The 17,904-nt window shown below is 37.3% G+C and overlaps 1 protein-coding gene across 1 annotated transcript in view; it reads right to left on the bottom strand.

Annotated features, from left to right (window-relative positions):
* Positions 1-17,904, bottom strand: part of DNAH8 (dynein axonemal heavy chain 8) — a 327,131-nt gene that overhangs the window by 130,549 nt on the left and 178,678 nt on the right. Inside the window, exons 60-67 of the mRNA XM_068557934.1 lie at positions 13,931-14,094; positions 12,530-12,722; positions 9,643-9,765; positions 7,970-8,100; positions 5,622-5,775; positions 4,156-4,320; positions 2,537-2,763; positions 604-722 (exon numbers count right to left, since the gene is read on the bottom strand). Coding sequence (XP_068414035.1) covers positions 604-722; positions 2,537-2,763; positions 4,156-4,320; positions 5,622-5,775; positions 7,970-8,100; positions 9,643-9,765; positions 12,530-12,722; positions 13,931-14,094 — 1,276 coding nt within the window. The remainder of the gene's footprint in view (positions 1-603; positions 723-2,536; positions 2,764-4,155; positions 4,321-5,621; positions 5,776-7,969; positions 8,101-9,642; positions 9,766-12,529; positions 12,723-13,930; positions 14,095-17,904) is intronic.

Genomic DNA, 17,904 nt, shown 5'->3' with positions numbered 1-17,904 from the left:
TATCTAGTAGTGTGTATATGTTAATCCCAACCTCCTAATTTATCCCTCCCCTCCATCTCTTTCCCCTTTGGTGACCGTAGGTTTGTTTTCAAAATCTGTGAGTCTGTTTCTGTTTTGTAAATAGGTTCATTTGTATCATTTTTTAGAGTCCACATGTAAGTGATATTATATGATATTTTTCTTTCTCTGTCTGACTTGCTTCGCTTTGTATGATAGTCTCTAGGTCCATCCATGTTGCTGCAAAAGGCATTATTTCGTTCTTTTTTATGGCTGAATATAGATTCTTTTTTTTAAAATTATCATGTAACATTATATTAGTTTAAGGTGGACATCATAATGATTTGATATATGTATGTATTGCAAAATGATCACCTCAATAAATTTAGTTAACATCCATTAAAAAAAAAAAATCCCACCTCTGTTTAGATCTTTTCTGCCCAGAGTTTCTTGACAGGTCAAAAGACCCATAAGGGTATCCCTCAAAATAATCTATTACTAACAAGAAAATCAATATTTAGTTTTCAAATACAACAATATCCACCAAACAAAATATTGGGATCCCTATCAGACAAGCCCTAAAAGATAAGATTCTGTTCCACTTACCAATATTCATACGTTCAGCTTGTTCATTAATATATTTCACCTTTTCAGCATAAATGTTTTTATAACCATTTATAAATGAGAGGTAAGACTTGGGAGTCACGTGTGCTCTTCGGCGATATCTGACAGTAGAAAAGAAAAAAGATCTTCACCTCTATCATTCTGACATACTCTCCTAAAATGTCAATAGAGACGCTCTTCTCACTGTGAAATCAGTGTAATTCTGGAGAGTGATTCACTAGCAAGAGGGCAGGAATTGTGAATGGAAACCTAGAGGTGAGGCGGAAAGAATACTAAATCTCTAACTGATGTTTTGACTTGACCCTATGCCCATTCTGGGCTTCTGTTTCCTCATCTGGAAAACTGAGAAAAGAATCACTGCCCTACACCTCCCAGAATTTTGTGAAAATCAAAAAATAAAACAGCTTATGTAAACACACTTTGTAAACTTTAAAATTCTGTACAAATATTAGGGATAAGTGGTTGAAATGAACTTGTGCTGAGATCCGTTTTCATTCACCTGGTATTTGCTACACACCTCTTCTCTGCTAGAAACCCAGCTGAGTAGGCTTACAAAGGTGAAAACCAATCTCTCCCCTAAATCGCTGGATAGTCCTTGAAATCAGGCACACTCGATTCAAACATTCAACTCACTATGGGCTTTAGTATAATAATTACATTTAACAATAGAAATAAATAAAAGGAATAATTTTATACAGGAGAAACTCAAGTCAAAGAAGAGATCTTCACATACTATAAAATTATATTTTTATATTAAATTAAATTTATTTTATATTAAAATTTCACTTTTAGAGTTCTGAGGATTTTTAACATTAAAAAAATTTTTAAGGACTTTGGCATATATACAACTATTTTTAAAGCATTGTATAAATATTGCTTTCAGAATAAACTTCTACAACCTAAGAGGATATGAAAACTTTGGAAAATACACCAAGATTTAAAAAAATAAAGATGTAGGTTTTTGTAGCTCCACAGTTGATGGTAGTAGGGGTGGAGTTCAAGTTAAGTAGAAAGAAAATCTTCCCAGCAGAGAGGATTAATACACACGGATTTACCAAGAGAATCTGGGAGATTATCTAGAATTATTTAAGAGGATGGTCCAAGTATGGATTTAAATAAAGAAAACGATACAGGATAAACAAACTTGTGAGATAGGAACCCCCGCCCCCCTGGAAGATCAATTAAAGTGTTACCCAGACTCTCTATGCAGAAAAATAGACCTAGTCTTTCTGGGAGGTTCTGCACTCCCTAAAGCCTCTGCATTAACCCTAAGGAAGAAGCCCACTGTTCTAGAGACCCAGGGTGGCCCATCTTTATTCAGAGCAATAGTACGCAGTGACTATCACACTTTGGGAAAAAATGCTATATTCTTAAACTGCCAACACCAGCTTTCACATCATGAACACCATTTCTGCTTTTAGGGACTGGACTCTTCTGCAGTCAATTAAAATTTAGCTTCATAATTATTTCGCATGAAAACATGGATAAGATTAAATGATGCAAACACAAAACCTAAATGTTCCCTTAGCATAAGGCAATAATGAAACTTTAGAAGAGTGGACTTCTTTAATCAAAATAAATAATGCACTTGAATAAGAAACTAATTTTAAACAGTTTATAATGAATTATTTTCAGTCATTTCCAAAAAAAATTAAATTAAGCAAATGAAATAAAATGATTCATTAAGCGTCTGTTACTTTGCGGTCTGGAGGGAAAGAGATACTAGTTAATTTTTAAATCTCACTTACTTATCATCGTTTCTATACATAATCACTAGACCATCAAAGCAAGGAAAAATATCTAAGTGCAGCTGGGATTTTGTGCTCAATCACTATGACGAGTCTCTTACATTTAATTCCTCTTTGGAGTGAACTTTGTGTTTCTGTAGTTATCGTGCTTATGTAATGTCACTTACCTTTGGAAGTAACTTTCACAGCTCTCTGAAACCATGTCGTGAAAGAGGCCCATTGTTTCTACAACTTGTCTTTTGGTGTCACTAGAGCAGACGATACTATAGCCTGAAATGAAATAGGAGGACACCGCAACCAGAGCCTCCTTCGGCCAGCGACTGAACCAGTCCATGGTGCAGCCTGATATCAAGCCAGGAAATTTCAAAGAGCGGGCACGGAACTTCTCACCAACCTATCGACAGAAAAGTCAAAAAGCATTAGAAACACGAAAGGATTGTAAGTCAGCCAGAGGGACATTTATATATGCTGAGCCAACAGTATATGACACCACAAATTTTTTTCCACTAACCTTCTTGGGCTGCATTAATATGTAAATTAAGTGTCCAGATGAAAGGAAGTAATATTTCCAGACCATGAAAGGCCTGGACACTTGGGCACATGAGAACAGCAGAAGGAACGGGAGGTGTTTGGTCTAAAAAGGAAACGACTTAGGGAGTCTGCAAAAACTTTCTCCAAATATCTGAAGAGCTGTATGTGGGAGAGGGATCGGGTTCATTTTACAGGACAAATAGAATCACAGGGAAGGGACTTCCTTGGTTAAGAATCCACCTGCCAACGCAGGGGACATGGGTTTGAGCCCTGGTCCGGGAAGATCCACATGCCACGGAGCAACTAAGCCCATGCGCCACAACTACTGGGCCTGCGCTCTAGAGCCCGCGAGCCACAACTGAGCCCACATGCCACAGCTACCGAAGCCCGGGCGCCTAGAGCCCGCACTGCACAACAAGAGAAGCCACCGCAATGAGAAGCCCGCGCACCGCAACGAAGAGTAGCCCCCGCTCGCCACAACTAGAGAAAGCCCAGGCACAGTAGCAATAAAGACCCAATGCAGCCAAAAATAAATAAATAAATGAATAAAAAAAAAAAAAAAAAAGAAGAAGAAGAATCACAGGGGAAAAGACAAAGACAAAATTCCACTGTTTGTAAAGAAGAACTTTCTGGCTATCAGACTATCTAAGAATTAAGCAAGTTGCCCTATAAGTTAGTGAGATACCTTCCCTTCCCCCCAAGAGCAGAGCTGCCCAATAGAACTTTCTGTGATGATGGAAATGTTCTATATGTGTGCTTTCCAGTATGGTAGCCACTAGCCACAGGTAGCTATTGAGCACTTGAAATGCAGCTAGTGGGACTGAGAAATTGGATTTTTATTTTTAATTTATTTTAACTGAGCACAATTTAAATGGATAGACATGGCTAATGGTTACTATACTGGACAGCACATTCAATCCTACGTCAGGGACATTCTAGACGGTATGTCTATATTGGAGGTAGAGCTGAGCAAGACTACATCACCAAATCCCTTACAAATCAAATAATCTCTGTCTCTAGGTAATGAAAGTTCTAGGCTAGGCAATAATCACTGATAAGATGAATATTTTAAATTTTCACACTTTGGCATGAGATTTTGGTCAGTGAAGACTGGTGTTAGTGAAGAGTTGATTTTAATTCAATGTAACAAGTGTTCAGTTCTGACAAATCTCATCAGAGAAAGTACATTCAAAGAACTAAGTACATTCAAAGAAGTAACTCCTCCTACATAGAAATAAATAAAATAAAAACTCACTGGAGAAAAGCAGAGAACAACATGCAAGTTCTTCCTTGATCTTGAAATGAAGTATTCATACAGATTATCAAAGGTGGGAGGATGGCGAGGTAGCTCCCTCTTCATCACTGATATCAGCCCTTGGGTGATTTCATCCATTTCATCTCGTGCAAACAGACTGGAGATCTTTGAGGAATAGATAAGAGAGTGTTCAGTATTTTAAGAGTCCCCAACAGCCAATGCACTGCCGAAGTCTGGTCCTTCTGCTCCCCTACCCTCACATGTCACCTCTTTTCATATTTTTTCCTGCATCTCCACAATCAAATCCCTAGTTTGTCAGCGATTACAAGAGTGCAACTTTTTATTCAGCAGCTCAATCAGGAGCAAATTATGTTTCCTTTGGCTCAAACAGCTATTACCAAAAAGCCATCTCCTCTACCATTCCAATCATCTCTTTAAATGTCCAGTGACGCCCTCTGTTCTGACTCACAGTCAGTCTCAACTCTGGTTCCAAAGTAGTTAACTAGATCATGCACCAGTAAGCATCAATACACACCACTGTGAAAGGAAGAGAGTTCACACGGCAGGTCTGATCTTGAGAAGGGTGTGCTTGCAGGGCTGGCCCTTGCGTGGCATCTGGGAACTGGGTTTTTGGAATGTCTCCTCCATTACTAATTGATAAGGTTGTTCCACTGTACCTAGACTATTTATACAAACATTGGGATAGATGGTGAACATCTGCTTTCCTTCTGGGAGTCTGGAATTTTGGCAGTTGTGGCTAGGCAGAGAATGACTACACAACCACCTCCTGAGAAGACCTTGACTTCAGAGTCTCATATGGGCTTCCCAAAACAGAAACAGCACATGTGTTTCTGCACTTCACTTCATGTGGACAGAAAACACATTCTGTATGGACCCTTTAGTGAGAACATAGTAAGCATGCACATGGATTTCCCCGGACTCCCCCGATGTGTCTTTTTCTTTACTGATCCAGCTGTGAATCCTTACTGTGTTGCTGTAATAAATCTTAGCCATAAGTCCAACTATGCTGAGTCCTGTGCATACTACTAATGAAGTACCAGCATGTGGGTGGTCACAGAAGTGCTGATACAAGTGGTGTCAGCAGTGGTGACACAAACATCTACTTACTTACAGTTAGTGGAACTCTTTCAACCATTCTATACTCCTGATTATTAGATAGATAGATAGATAACTTTGCTTCTCCTAAAATAAATTATAGGATCAAACTGAAGATTGAAGAGACAAATAAGGAACCATACTTAAAATGGAAGAAAGCATATAAAATATCTGGAGATGAACAGCATTAATTTCAGAGAAACTTCAAAAAATCTATTGAACCTTATACGTTAATCATTTCTAAAATGAAAAATGTGTGCTAAATGGCCTCACTTCTGAAGGGTTGCTGCTTTTTCTATTCGGATTTACATTTTTAAAATACAAGCTGTTTCTCTACTTTTGAGACATACCTCCCCTGAAGATAGCAGGTTGTTGAGATATTCTAGAAATGCCTCATCTTTTATTTCATTGTCAGTAAAGATAAAAGTGATGCCTTTGCCATCAGCACCAGCAACTTTGTACAAAGTTTTTAAATCCTCTGTTAGGTTACTCACATTATAAGACCTAAAAAGAGAAGTGGCAGGAAGTTTTAAATTAAAAATATATATATATATATATATAAAATCATAATTTATTTCAAAACACAATATAATCCATGATAATTAGAGCATAATCTGCACCTGCTCCAATAGATACTAAGTAACAGTGCCTGCTAGAAAACACAGAGCTAAATAGCTATATGTTACCACTCTACATAAACAGGTTTTATTTAGTTTGAGAAGTGAGAAATGGGGAATTTACCAGAAGTGGCTCAGGAACAATAACTGGGAACAGGGAAATGAACTTTTATTCTCTACAATTGGACAGTCCTCAGTAACAGACTTTTTTGCCCAAGTGAATATATGTATAATATTTAAAACTAATCTGAAATTTCGGTGAGCTTAGACTGGTGAGAAAATCAAGATAAATTACAAATAAAATTAATGATGAATTACATAAAGTGGTAATTTGCACATCTTACTAAATGGCTAGATTCAGAGAAAGCCTTCAGAAAAAGATGCATTATGCAATGTGATATAAATAATAGAAGTGTTACAATTATGTGGTTACAGATTATGAAAAGAGAAGATCTTGGTCTTTTGTTTTTTTTGTTTACTCTGTTTCCTGCAAAAGGAACGTGTTACCAGAAACGATGTGATGTGTAAAAATAAAGCAGACATTTTCTTAAGTGTTGCATATAAAGCCGTGTGGGTAGATCGATGAAAGGGATTATAAAGACACCCTTATTTGAAGGAGGTTTCACAGTGCAGGTAATAGGGAGTTTTGTGTAAGCCATAGGGTCTAGTGGAAAGATTATGGGCATTGAAACCAGAAAGACCAGGGTTCAAATCCCTGATCTGCAGCTTTAGAAAAGTTCCTTCACGTTTGTCAGCTTGTTTCCTCATCTGCAAAATGAAGATAATTACCTATTTGTAAAGGTTTTTGTGGGCATTAGACATGATGTAGCATACGTACATTTAAATGAATAAATAGCCTATTTTTAAACTAGGAGTGCCTTAGAAGTCCTTCTGGGTGGCACTTTAGTTAAAAATCTTGTAGACCTTGGCAAAAGGAATGCCATCAAAAAGAGACCATATGTCCTGTCAAATAATTCCCAAGGGGGAGAATTCATTGAAATGGGAAACTGGTAAGTTTATTTGCTGAGAAGTAGCTGCACCTACGAGAGCAACACAGCCCACATCCTTCCTCAGAGGTGGTGTGGTCTGGTGCTGTTAGGGTTACCCTCTCACTGACCAGTCAGTTAAGTCACAGCCATTTTGCTCATTTTTAAAAATTAAACTGACTGTTAGGTAATTGCTTTTGCAATATATAGACACAGTCACAGCACACCCCTCTCTAGGTCCTGACCTCTCTCGCTTCTTTCTTTCATAGCTAAGCTTCTTGAGGAGTTTCTAAACTTATTATCTCTGCTTCTTCACCTCCTTAATGCAACGTGGCTTCTGCCCCCATCCAATGCACTGAAAGTTTTGAAACATTAGTTGCCACTTTTCATGCTTTAATTGAATCCACAGTTTCAGGCTAATTCTCTACTTCCTGGGTTTCTGGAAACCACTCCAGGTTTCCTCCTCTGTCTTGTCTCCTCACTCACTCCCCCTTGCATTATTATACCCAGCACTTCTATCTCTAGGAGTATACTCAGATATGTACAAAAATATTCATAACAGCTATATTTGCAAAAAGAAAACCCCACAAATGTTTATCAACAGTATAATGGATAAACAAATTGTGGTAATATGTGGTAAAATGGAAGGTTCCACAGCAATAAAAATGAACAAACTAGTGCTACATGCAGCATCATGGATGAATCTCACAAACAGTGCAAGCAACAGAAACTGGACACAAAAGAGTAAATCCCATATGATTTGACTGACATAAAGCTAAAAAATAGGCAAAATCGATCAATGGGCTTAGAAATCAGAATATTGTTCCCGTTGGGAGGGTAGTGACTGGGACAGGACCCTGAGGGGTACTTCTGGGTGCTAGTGATGTTTTATTTCTTTATCTGTGAGCTAACTACATAGGTGTACTTACTTTTTGACACCCATGATTTGTGTACATTTCTTTATGTATGTTACACTCAAATACAAAGTTTACTTGAAAAAGAAATACACCGAATTGTAAATTTTTAAGTAAACATTTTACTCCAGTGAAATTAACCATAGAAAAAAACATACCGGCGTGTTTCATTTTATCTTACCTGGTTAATGTTATCTGGAATATTTGATACCCAGCTATAAAAGAAGCCAATCTTGAAAGACTTTGTTTTCCGGAACCACCAACGCCCACCAGCAATGCATTTCCACATGATGTTCGGATTATTCGTGAAATCTGTTTTGAAACAAAATAGTATATATTTGAAAATAGAACTCAACTGTTTACATTTGCTTGCACTAAATGGGTCCAAGGTTTGACCACATGCTTCTAGACTACATTAGACTTTTTCCTTTAATGCAAAAGGTTTCATATTGATTTATTCAATTCCAGTTCTTTCCTTGCCCATCTATATTTACATCATGAAAAAGAGAACAAATTGGCTTTTCCGTCCCCTATTTCAAAACTATTTTCCCTGTGTGTGTGTGTGTGTAATTTTATTATTTTCAGACTCAGTGGATAATGGAACTGCTCTTCCCAATCTGTAGAAAGAAGTTTAGAATTGTTTGCTTATTATCATCAGTCTAACACACTGACTTATGTAGACACCTAGCTCTACAACAAATACTACCTCTATCATATCTCTGCCAATGAAAAAATTTTTAAAGTACCAAAATTCTACTTAAAATGGGGCAGGAAGACATTTGTAGAAAAAAAACTTAGGGAAACAGACTTTAGCCTTGTGTTGCTTTTCTATGGTTGATTCCTTCAGGGAGGATAAGGCTCAAATTGTGGCTCGAATCTTATGCAGGCCAATTGGAGACATTGCTAAAAAGCTGCCTTTTACATTAATGTCACTGATTAGGAAGAAAGTCTAGACAGATCACTAAATTCATTATCACTAGTACACAGAATTTTTTTAAATTCAAGTTTTACAGATGGCAGACACCTTGGTATGTATCAATTCTATTATATTTTAAATATGTTAATCACTTATGTGGTTTTACACCTAGAACAGGGTTCCAGGACCCCAAGATATAGCCACAGTGGGTACTCGGTAATTACTTGCTGAATAGATGAATGTGAAACAATCCTAGAGCACCTGGAAATTCACTAGTTTTGTAGAAGATGATTTTGTAATAAACACAGAGTTAACTGCCTCCTCTTCATGAAAACTCCCTATCCTACTTTGTTGGAGAAACTCCTTTTTTGATCTACAAATTATACAAATAAACAACTCCTTTCTGCAGCCCTTCAGACTTGGATCAAGCCATGCTCCTTTTCTGGTGCTGCCTCTAGTTGGTTTCTATTTTTTATCAGTCCTATACACCCATCCACCTTTCCCCTTTCCCCATCAGTTTGCCCATAATCTGTAAGCCAATCATGAAATTGACATTTTTTAAAGCATCAACTTTTCCTCCATGGGGAACAGGATTCTCATCACATCAAAATGTAATTTGAGGAGGGAATATTTTTTTCATAGGGTTCTCCAGGTTACTGTCTAGGAAAGTAAAACTCTTTGACTCAGCGAGTCAAAAGCTCTGAACACAAAACCCATCAGTTTGCCCTTGAAAAACATTTGCTTTCATGTAGGCGGATTCAAATAAGCGGTTTCTGATTAAGCCTTTGCTTTGTGAGACAGTGAACTGACTCAACCTATAGACTCTCTTCTATACACTACCCGATACTATATATTTATTCTCTGAAACAGTTTATCTGTGAAATTTACCAAGCTTTTATATGATCTATTTATATCAGTAAACAGTCAATAGTTAGAACCTTAATAAGATGAGTCATTGCATCTTTAAAAAACACCAGATCAAGAGATGTTCCTCTAATGATATCATTGAACTGTCTCTGGTAAAACTGGAGTTTTTCAGACAGAAATTCAAAGGATGGTACCTATGGGTGGGGGGGAGAGAGAAAAAAATAATATTTAAGATGCAAAATTTAGGAAAGCAGCAATTGTAAAGACATTCAAAAGTAATTCTAAAAAAAAATGTTTTAAACCTTACAGATTTCCAAAAATTTGTCATGGATTAGTCGACTTTTAGTTATTTCCATTTTCAGAGATCTGAAACCTAACTGGTTGGTTTCCAGTATGAAGTCATTCCTGACCTCTTCCTTCAAGAACCCTAGCACTTGGGAAAACTGGACAGCTACATGTGAAAGAATGAAATTAGAACACTTCCTAACACCATACACAAAAATAAACTCAAAATGGGTTAAAGACCTAAATGTAAGGCCAGACACTATAAAACTCTTAGAGGAAAACATAGGCAGAACACTCTATGACATAAATCACAGCAAGATTCTTTTTGACCCACCTCCTAGAGAAATGGAAATAAAAACAAAAATAAACAAATGGGACCTAATGAAACTCTTTTGCACAGCAAAGGAAACCATAAACAAGATGAAAAGACAACCCTCAGAATGGGAGAAAATATTTGCAAATGAAGCAACTGACAAAGGATCAATCTCCAAAATATACAAGCAGCTCATGTAGCTCAATATCAAAAAAACAAACAACCCAATCCAAAAATGGGCAGAAGACCTAAATAGACATTTCTCCAAAGAAGATATACAGATTGCCAACAAACACATGAAAGGATGCTCAACATCACTAATCATTAGAGAAATGCAAATCAAAACTACAATGAGGTATCACCTCACACCAGTCAGAATGGCCATCATCAAAAAATCTACAAACAATAAATGCTTGAGAGGGTGTGGAAAAAAGGGAACCCTCTTGCACTGTTGGTAGGAATGTAAATTGATACAGCCACTATGGAGAACAGTATGGAGGTTCCTTACAAAACTAAAAATAGAACTACCATACGACCCAGCAATCCCACTACTGGGCATATACCCTGACAAAACCATAATTCAAAAAGAGTCATGTACCACAATGTTCATTGCAGCACTATTTACAATAGCCAGGACATGGAAGCAACCTAAGTGTCCATCGACAGATGAATGGATAAAGAAGATGTGGCACTTATTTACAATGGAATATTACTCAACCATGAAAAGAAACGAAACTGAGTTATTTGTAGTGAGGTGGATGGACCTAGAGTCTGTCATACAGAGTGAAGTAAATCAGAAAGAGAAAAACAGTAGTATGTTAACACATATATATGGAATCTAAAAAAAAAAAAATGGTTCTGATGAACCTAGGGGCAGGACAGGAATAAATATGCAGACGTAGAGAATGGACTTGAGGACACGTGGAGGGGGAAGGGTAAGCTGAGACAAAGTGAGAGAGTAGCATTGACATATACACACTACCAAATGTAAAGTAGATAGCTAGTGGGAAGCAGCTGCATAGCACAGGCAGATCAGCTGGTGCTTTGTGACCACCTGGAGGGGTGGAATAGGGAGGGTGGAGGGAGGCGCAAGAGGGAGGGATATAGGGATATATGTATACATATAGCTGATCCGCCTTATTATACAGCAGAAACTAACGCAACATTGCAAAGCAATTATACTCCAATAAAAATGTTATAAATTAATTAATTAATTTTTAAAAATAAAAATTAAAAAAGAACCCTAGCACTAACTCCTATCTGTGGTAATTAAGGTTGTAATATAACAAATATATTTCTCAGTTTTTATTTGCTTCTTAATATTGCTTATGGAGCTTTAAAAATGGATAGAACTTTTACATTGTTTATGTAGTCAAATTATTCTGAAGTCAATATTCACGTATTTGTTTTGTAAATTGTTTCTCTCCATTTAATTCTTTGACCTACATGCACTTCAGAATTACTGTGTTATGTGACCCTGTTTAAAAAAATCTCTTTGGAGTCTTGTTTCAAGCTTCATTAAACCTATACGTTAATTTAGGGAAAACAATGTGTTGCCATTTAACCAAGTAAAGTTTTATCACGTTTATTCCTAGATATTTTATATATTTGTTGCTGTTGAATGAAATACTTTTATGTTGTATCTCCTGTCTTGAGATTGTTTGGCAAGAGATGGCAGCCTTTTTCTGTAAAGGGCTAATTATAATATAATTTATATTATATATAATTTTCATGTCACACAATATTATTATTCTTTTATTCTTCTCTTTATTCTTTTTTTATTTTATTCTTTTATCTTTTTAATTATTATTATTCTTTTCATGTTACACAATATTATTATTCTTTTGATTTTTTTCTACCCATTTAAAAATATAAAAACCCTTCTTAGCTCATGAATCTAACAAAAAACCAGCGGTAGGCTGGATTTGGACCACTGGCTGTGATTTGCCAACCTCTGATATAGACAATAGTGACGCAGTTTTATACTTATATCATACTTGGTCATCTAGCTGAACTCTTAGTAGTTGAAACAGATTTTAAATTCTCTTGGATTATATTAAGAGATAATCATATCATCTGCAAATAAGGATATTTTTGGTTTTTCCTATATGATAATTACATCTATTTTCTTTTTTGTCATTTTTGTTGCACTGCCTAGAACTTTCAAAGCAATATTAAATAACTGTGATAATTGTATGCGTACTTGTCTTATATCTGACTTTAATGGGATTGTTGTTAAATTTCATTGAAATTAATATTTTACTTGGTGTATGATAACACGAATCATAACATATAACTATCGTACAAGTTATGGCAAATATCTGGTTAGGTGAGTGATCCAAAAAGCTGAAAATAAATACCAATTCATAGATTTTGGGCACTTCAAACACAGTGTCTTCAGGTTCATCTCCAGTTGGTTCAGGAATCTCACAGAGAAAATCTACGAAGTATGGTTCAGGAAGAATATATGATCCCACATCTGGGCTAACATTTTCTTCAACTGCACGAATAAGATGTGCATTAAACCACTGCTCATCATCAGGAGTTATAAATCTGAAACAAAAATACAGGAGTAAAAATGCAAAATAGGAAGGCGTCTTTTCTAACTGAACATTGTTTCAACCCCTCTCCACCTCCTCTCAGCCCCCATCCTGTATCTCCATTACCTCAGAACAGGGAAACAATATGTTCTGCCTTCTGACCAGAGGCAGATGTAACCCCAGCCAAGAGAGCTATAACATTGATAGTATCACTTATAGAAAATACTGACAGAGTCTCCCCTTGGCCAAACTTAGGCTCCTCTGAATCCTCTTCCCTATTAAGCCCCAATTTTGGACTTCCCTGTCCTTCTTTGCACCATCTAATTTTAGCAAGAATCCTGTGAAATCTGTTTAGCCAGAATCCTCCCAGACCCCCCTTATTTCCTCTTAGAACTTTCGCATCCACCAAACTCCTCCATCCTGTTCCTCAGTTATAAATTCCCACTTTTTCCTTGTTGTATTTGGAGTTGGGCCCAATTTCTCACCCCTACTGCAAAACCTCACTGTGTAGGCCCTATACCTATCACGATAGTCTTGAATAAATTATGAGAGTCTTACTGTTTCAACAAGTGTCACAAATAACTTTTTTCTTTAACAATATAGATGAGTCCTGTGGGTGAGGTTCAGGGTCCCTAAAACTTGCAATAGAAGCATAGAATTGACAGTCAGTAGTGTGTGAGCATCCTCTTTCTAGGTTTGTGGGCACACAGTGTATGAAGGTCCTTTTCAGACTTATAACTTCAGAGGGGTAAGGCAGGAAGGAGTGGGACTAACATCTGACAGATACCACCTACGTGGGACATTGTGGTAGGCCCTTTACAGCTTTGTAAGGCCAGCATTGTCATCCGTATTTTATAGAGGAGGGAACAGAGGCTCAGAAAGATGACTAAGCTTATGTACTAGATGTCACCACGCAGCAGAGCTCTCACTAGACAGACCTCAAACTTTTTAGAAACTATACATAACAAAATTTTCCTTTGAATGTTATCAACGTTCTGATAATGCGGTTATTTTTTAAAATGTCCTGTTGAAATAATACTCAAGGAACTTAGCAGAGCGTTTTCCCACCAGCAGGTGGGAAATGACATCCATGTTTCACAAGCCCCAGAGCAATTTAAGATAATACTCCTTTATTCTACTTATTTGAGCAGATAATGCAGGAATTTTTTTATTAGTATATACTTATATAGTACATTTAAACTCAAGTGCTGTAATACACACCTGTCTGCAATTACTCTGTTGCACTCGTGTTTGAAAAGTGACAGGAGAACAGGAATTGAATCACACTCCTCGGCTTTTATGGTTAACATTCCTTGCCAAATTCTGGAAAGATCTCGCAGATTGAAAATGTAATGAAATTTAGAAGGAGTAGGCAGCATCTTCACCTAGAGTTGGGAAAAAAAATGTAATACTCTCAATTTACTTTTCAGATAAAATTAAAAGCACAAGAATGGCCACCATCAAAAAATCTACAAACAATAAATGCTGGAGAGGGTGTGGAGAAAAGGGAACCCTCTTGCACTATTGGTGGGAATGTAAATTGATACAGCCACTATGGAGAATAGTATGGAGGTTCCTTAAAAAACTAAAAATAGAACTACCATATGACCCAGAAATCCCACTACTGGGCATATACCCTGACAAAACCATAATTCAAAAAGAGTCATGTACCACAATGTTCATTGCAGCACTATTTGCAATAGCCAGGACATGGAAGCAACCTAAGTTGTCCATCGACAGATGAATGGATAAAGAAGATGTGGCACATATATACAATGGAATATTACTCAGCCATAAAAAGAAACGAAACTGAGTTATTGGACCTAGAGTCTGTCATACAGAGTGAAGTAAGTCAGAAAGAGGAAAACAAATACCGTATGCTAACACATATATATGGAATCTAAAAAAAAAAAAAAAATGGTTCTGAAGAACCTAGGGGCAGGACAGGAATAAAGATGCAGACATAGAGAATGGACTTGAGGACACGGGGAGCGGGAAGGGTAAGCTGGGATGAAGTGAGAGAGTGACATGGACATATATACACCACCAGTTGTAAAATAGATAGCTAGTGGGAAGCAGCTGCATAGCACAGGGAGATCAGCTCGGTGCTTTGTGACCACCTAGAGGGGTGGGATAGGGAGGGTGGGAGGGAGACGCAAGAGGGAGGAGATATGGGGATATATGTATATGTATAGCTGATTCACTTTGTTATAAAGCAGAAACTAACACACCATTGTAAAGCAATTATATTCCAATAAAGATGTATAAATAGTTAATTAATTAATTAATTAATTTTTAAAAAAACCTAAAAGCACAACTGCTTTTAGAATGATTTTATTTCACAGTTCCTATTTTAAATAAAATAGGCTGAGTAAATAAACTAAAATTAAGTTTATATTTTTGTCACAGCATTGATGGGGGGAAAAAAAACACATCATAAATAAACCAGCACAGAATTTAAAAGACCCTAAGACCTTGAATAGGATGGACTGAAGAATAATGCACTGGATGCAGATTCCAACTCTTTTGTTCTACCACCATGAGTAGGCTTTGAACAAGCCACTGTCCCCTGAGTTCTTAAAAATGATGTGAATTGTAGGAATAAGCATTCCTAATCATTATTAACCTTATTAGTGTGTATACAGAAATACGTAATAACAAAAAACTGAGTGTGAGCTGGCTGTCATTCAGTTAAGAATAATGAATGTTCACATCTAAAGTCAATAATGATCATCTTCTATAGATGGCTTTGATTAAGGTCCTGAGTGCATCTGGATTTCCACAAATACATTCATTTATCATAATCTAGATTTCACTTATGGATCCAAACTCAGTCAACATGCTTTCATATATCTGTATATCTGCAAGAAATGGGCAGGCAATTCTGACATACTGCTATAATTACTTGGTGGTTTTTGTGAGTTTTGCTTGTTTGTTTGAACACTAATTTACTTATTATTTCTACCCACTTCTAGAATCCAAATAGGCAAAGCTATAACATGACACAGTCCACATTCTTAAAAAGAGAGGTACCAGTTAAGGGATAAATTTGAGGTGTTAGATGTGGGAAGTATTGCTGGCCAAGTGTAAAGATTGTAATTGATACCATCAGCATCATTTTTGAAAGTGAAACAATGATAACTCTGGAGATACAAAGCAGACTCCCTACATGACTAATTCAGGAAAGCAAATGCTTTCTTTAGTACCTATTCATGGAATATGTCCTTTCTATATGGAAAAAGTACCCTACTGAGTTTGTAGAATAATTTCTACAGGCTAATTCACAGTGCAAGTTAAAACAGCAGGTAGCAAGAGGAGATATAGAATAAAGAGAAGTGTTATGTTGGCAATCACCTTTCAATTTCCCTCTTTGCTCTCAGTTCCATTCCGAGCCAAAAAGTTCATTCTACTCACCAAAATGTAAAGCGTGCACTTATATTACAACTATGCAAAAATAAAGGGATAAGGCTATGTGAATATTGCTTTTTTTTCTTTCCTGTAAAAGACTGCAGCTAAGATGGCAGCCGTTGGCAACTGAAGCAATTATTCAGGAGAATTAAATAAAGTCCTTTCCTTCCCTTTTCTTCTCATTTATTAACCTGCTTCTTTCCTTATCTTCCAACATTTCCTTTTAACTTTTGTCAGCTTCTTTCTTTTCTCACCTGCTTCTGCTTTAAAACTATGTAAAGTAATATAAAGTGATATACAAGGCATGAGTGGATTAAAGGAGTGCTTTGTGAAAATGAGAAATTTGAAGGAAAGATACAAAGAAGGCTGCTTATTTGGGGTTGGGGAGAGGAGGAAGATTCATTCATTTTTTGAGTGAATGACTGTTTTTGAGCACTTCCCACTACCCTTACAAAGATACCATGGTAAATAGCACAGCTAAATCTGCTGCCATCAGGAACCTTCTATTCGAGTGGGAGAGCCTGACAATAAATAAGAAACAAATATATTGATAAACAGATAGGCAAATAATAATGATAAAAGTCATGGTTAGAAGAAATGAAGTAGAGTCAGGAGACAGATAATGCCTGTGATGGGGTCGTGGACAGTTATTTTAGAGAGAATGATCCGAGAAACCCCCTCTGAAGGTAAAAATGATGAGAAAGATTCAAACGAAGTATAATGGCCCAGAGGCATGAAAAACTTGGGGTGTTCAAGGAACAGTGAGAAGGGCAGCATGGCTGGAGCAAAACGATGGACGGGAAGAGGAGTAAGCAGGGGCCAACTCAGGGTGAGTTTCACAGGCCAGAGCTAGGCACTGTGTTTCACTGCAAGTGTAACTGGGAATCTACTGGTGGTTTTAAGAAGGAATGATGATCTCTGATGTGCTTTTTAAAAAACATTTTAGGACTGTGTAAAGAACAGATTCTAGGAGGGCAAGAAGAATGCAAGGAGACTGGTTAGGAAGTCGCGGCATGGTCCAGAGGGCAGGCGATGGACCATGCAGGGTGATCACAGTGAGATGGCAATAAGTGCTCAGCTTCCGTATATATTTTGAAAGCCTGGTTACTTAGACTTGCTGATGGATTGGATGTAGGGAAGAAGAGAGACAAATCAAGGATGGAATCCTGTATTTCAGCCTGAGAAGCAGGATAATTAAGATACAAAATTCTGAGGGAGGATCATACTTAAGAACATGTTAACTTTGAGATGGTTATTAGACATCGAAGCGGTGGTGTCTACTAAGCTGTTAGAAACAAGTCGGGGGACTTCCCAGACTTGGGTCCAGTGGTTAAGACTCTGCGCTTCCAATGCAGGGGGCGCAGGTTCGATCCCTGGTCAGGGAACTAAGATCCCACATACTGCGCAGCGAGGCTAAAAAATTTTTTTAAAAAGAAAGAAACAAGTCTGGAGCCGGGCAAAGAGGCCTGGGATGGAAGTGCTGATTTTGAAGTCATCAGCACAGAGATGGTGTTTAAAGCCATGAAGCTGGATGAGGTTACCTGAGTACAAATGGAGGTAGAGATGAGGTCCCAACATGGAGATCAGGTGCACTCCAGTATTTAGAGGAGGGGAAAGAGTGGGGACTTAGAAAAGGTAGCCAGTGAGGTAGGAAGAAAACCAAGAGCAAGAGGCCCTTCTGAAGCCAAGTGAAGAAAGTGTTTAGAGGGATCCTTCACGTCAAATGCTGCTAAAGAGTCAGGTCAGAGGAAGAAGAAACCAACCCTTGGATTTGGCAAGACTGAGGA

Source organism: Eschrichtius robustus, chromosome 12 (assembly GCF_028021215.1).
Source record: "Eschrichtius robustus isolate mEscRob2 chromosome 12, mEscRob2.pri, whole genome shotgun sequence".
NCBI classification, from domain to species: Eukaryota; Metazoa; Chordata; class Mammalia; order Artiodactyla; family Eschrichtiidae; genus Eschrichtius; species Eschrichtius robustus.
Note: the sequence above shows the minus strand (reverse complement) of the source record. Positions and strands in the feature narration are given on the sequence as shown.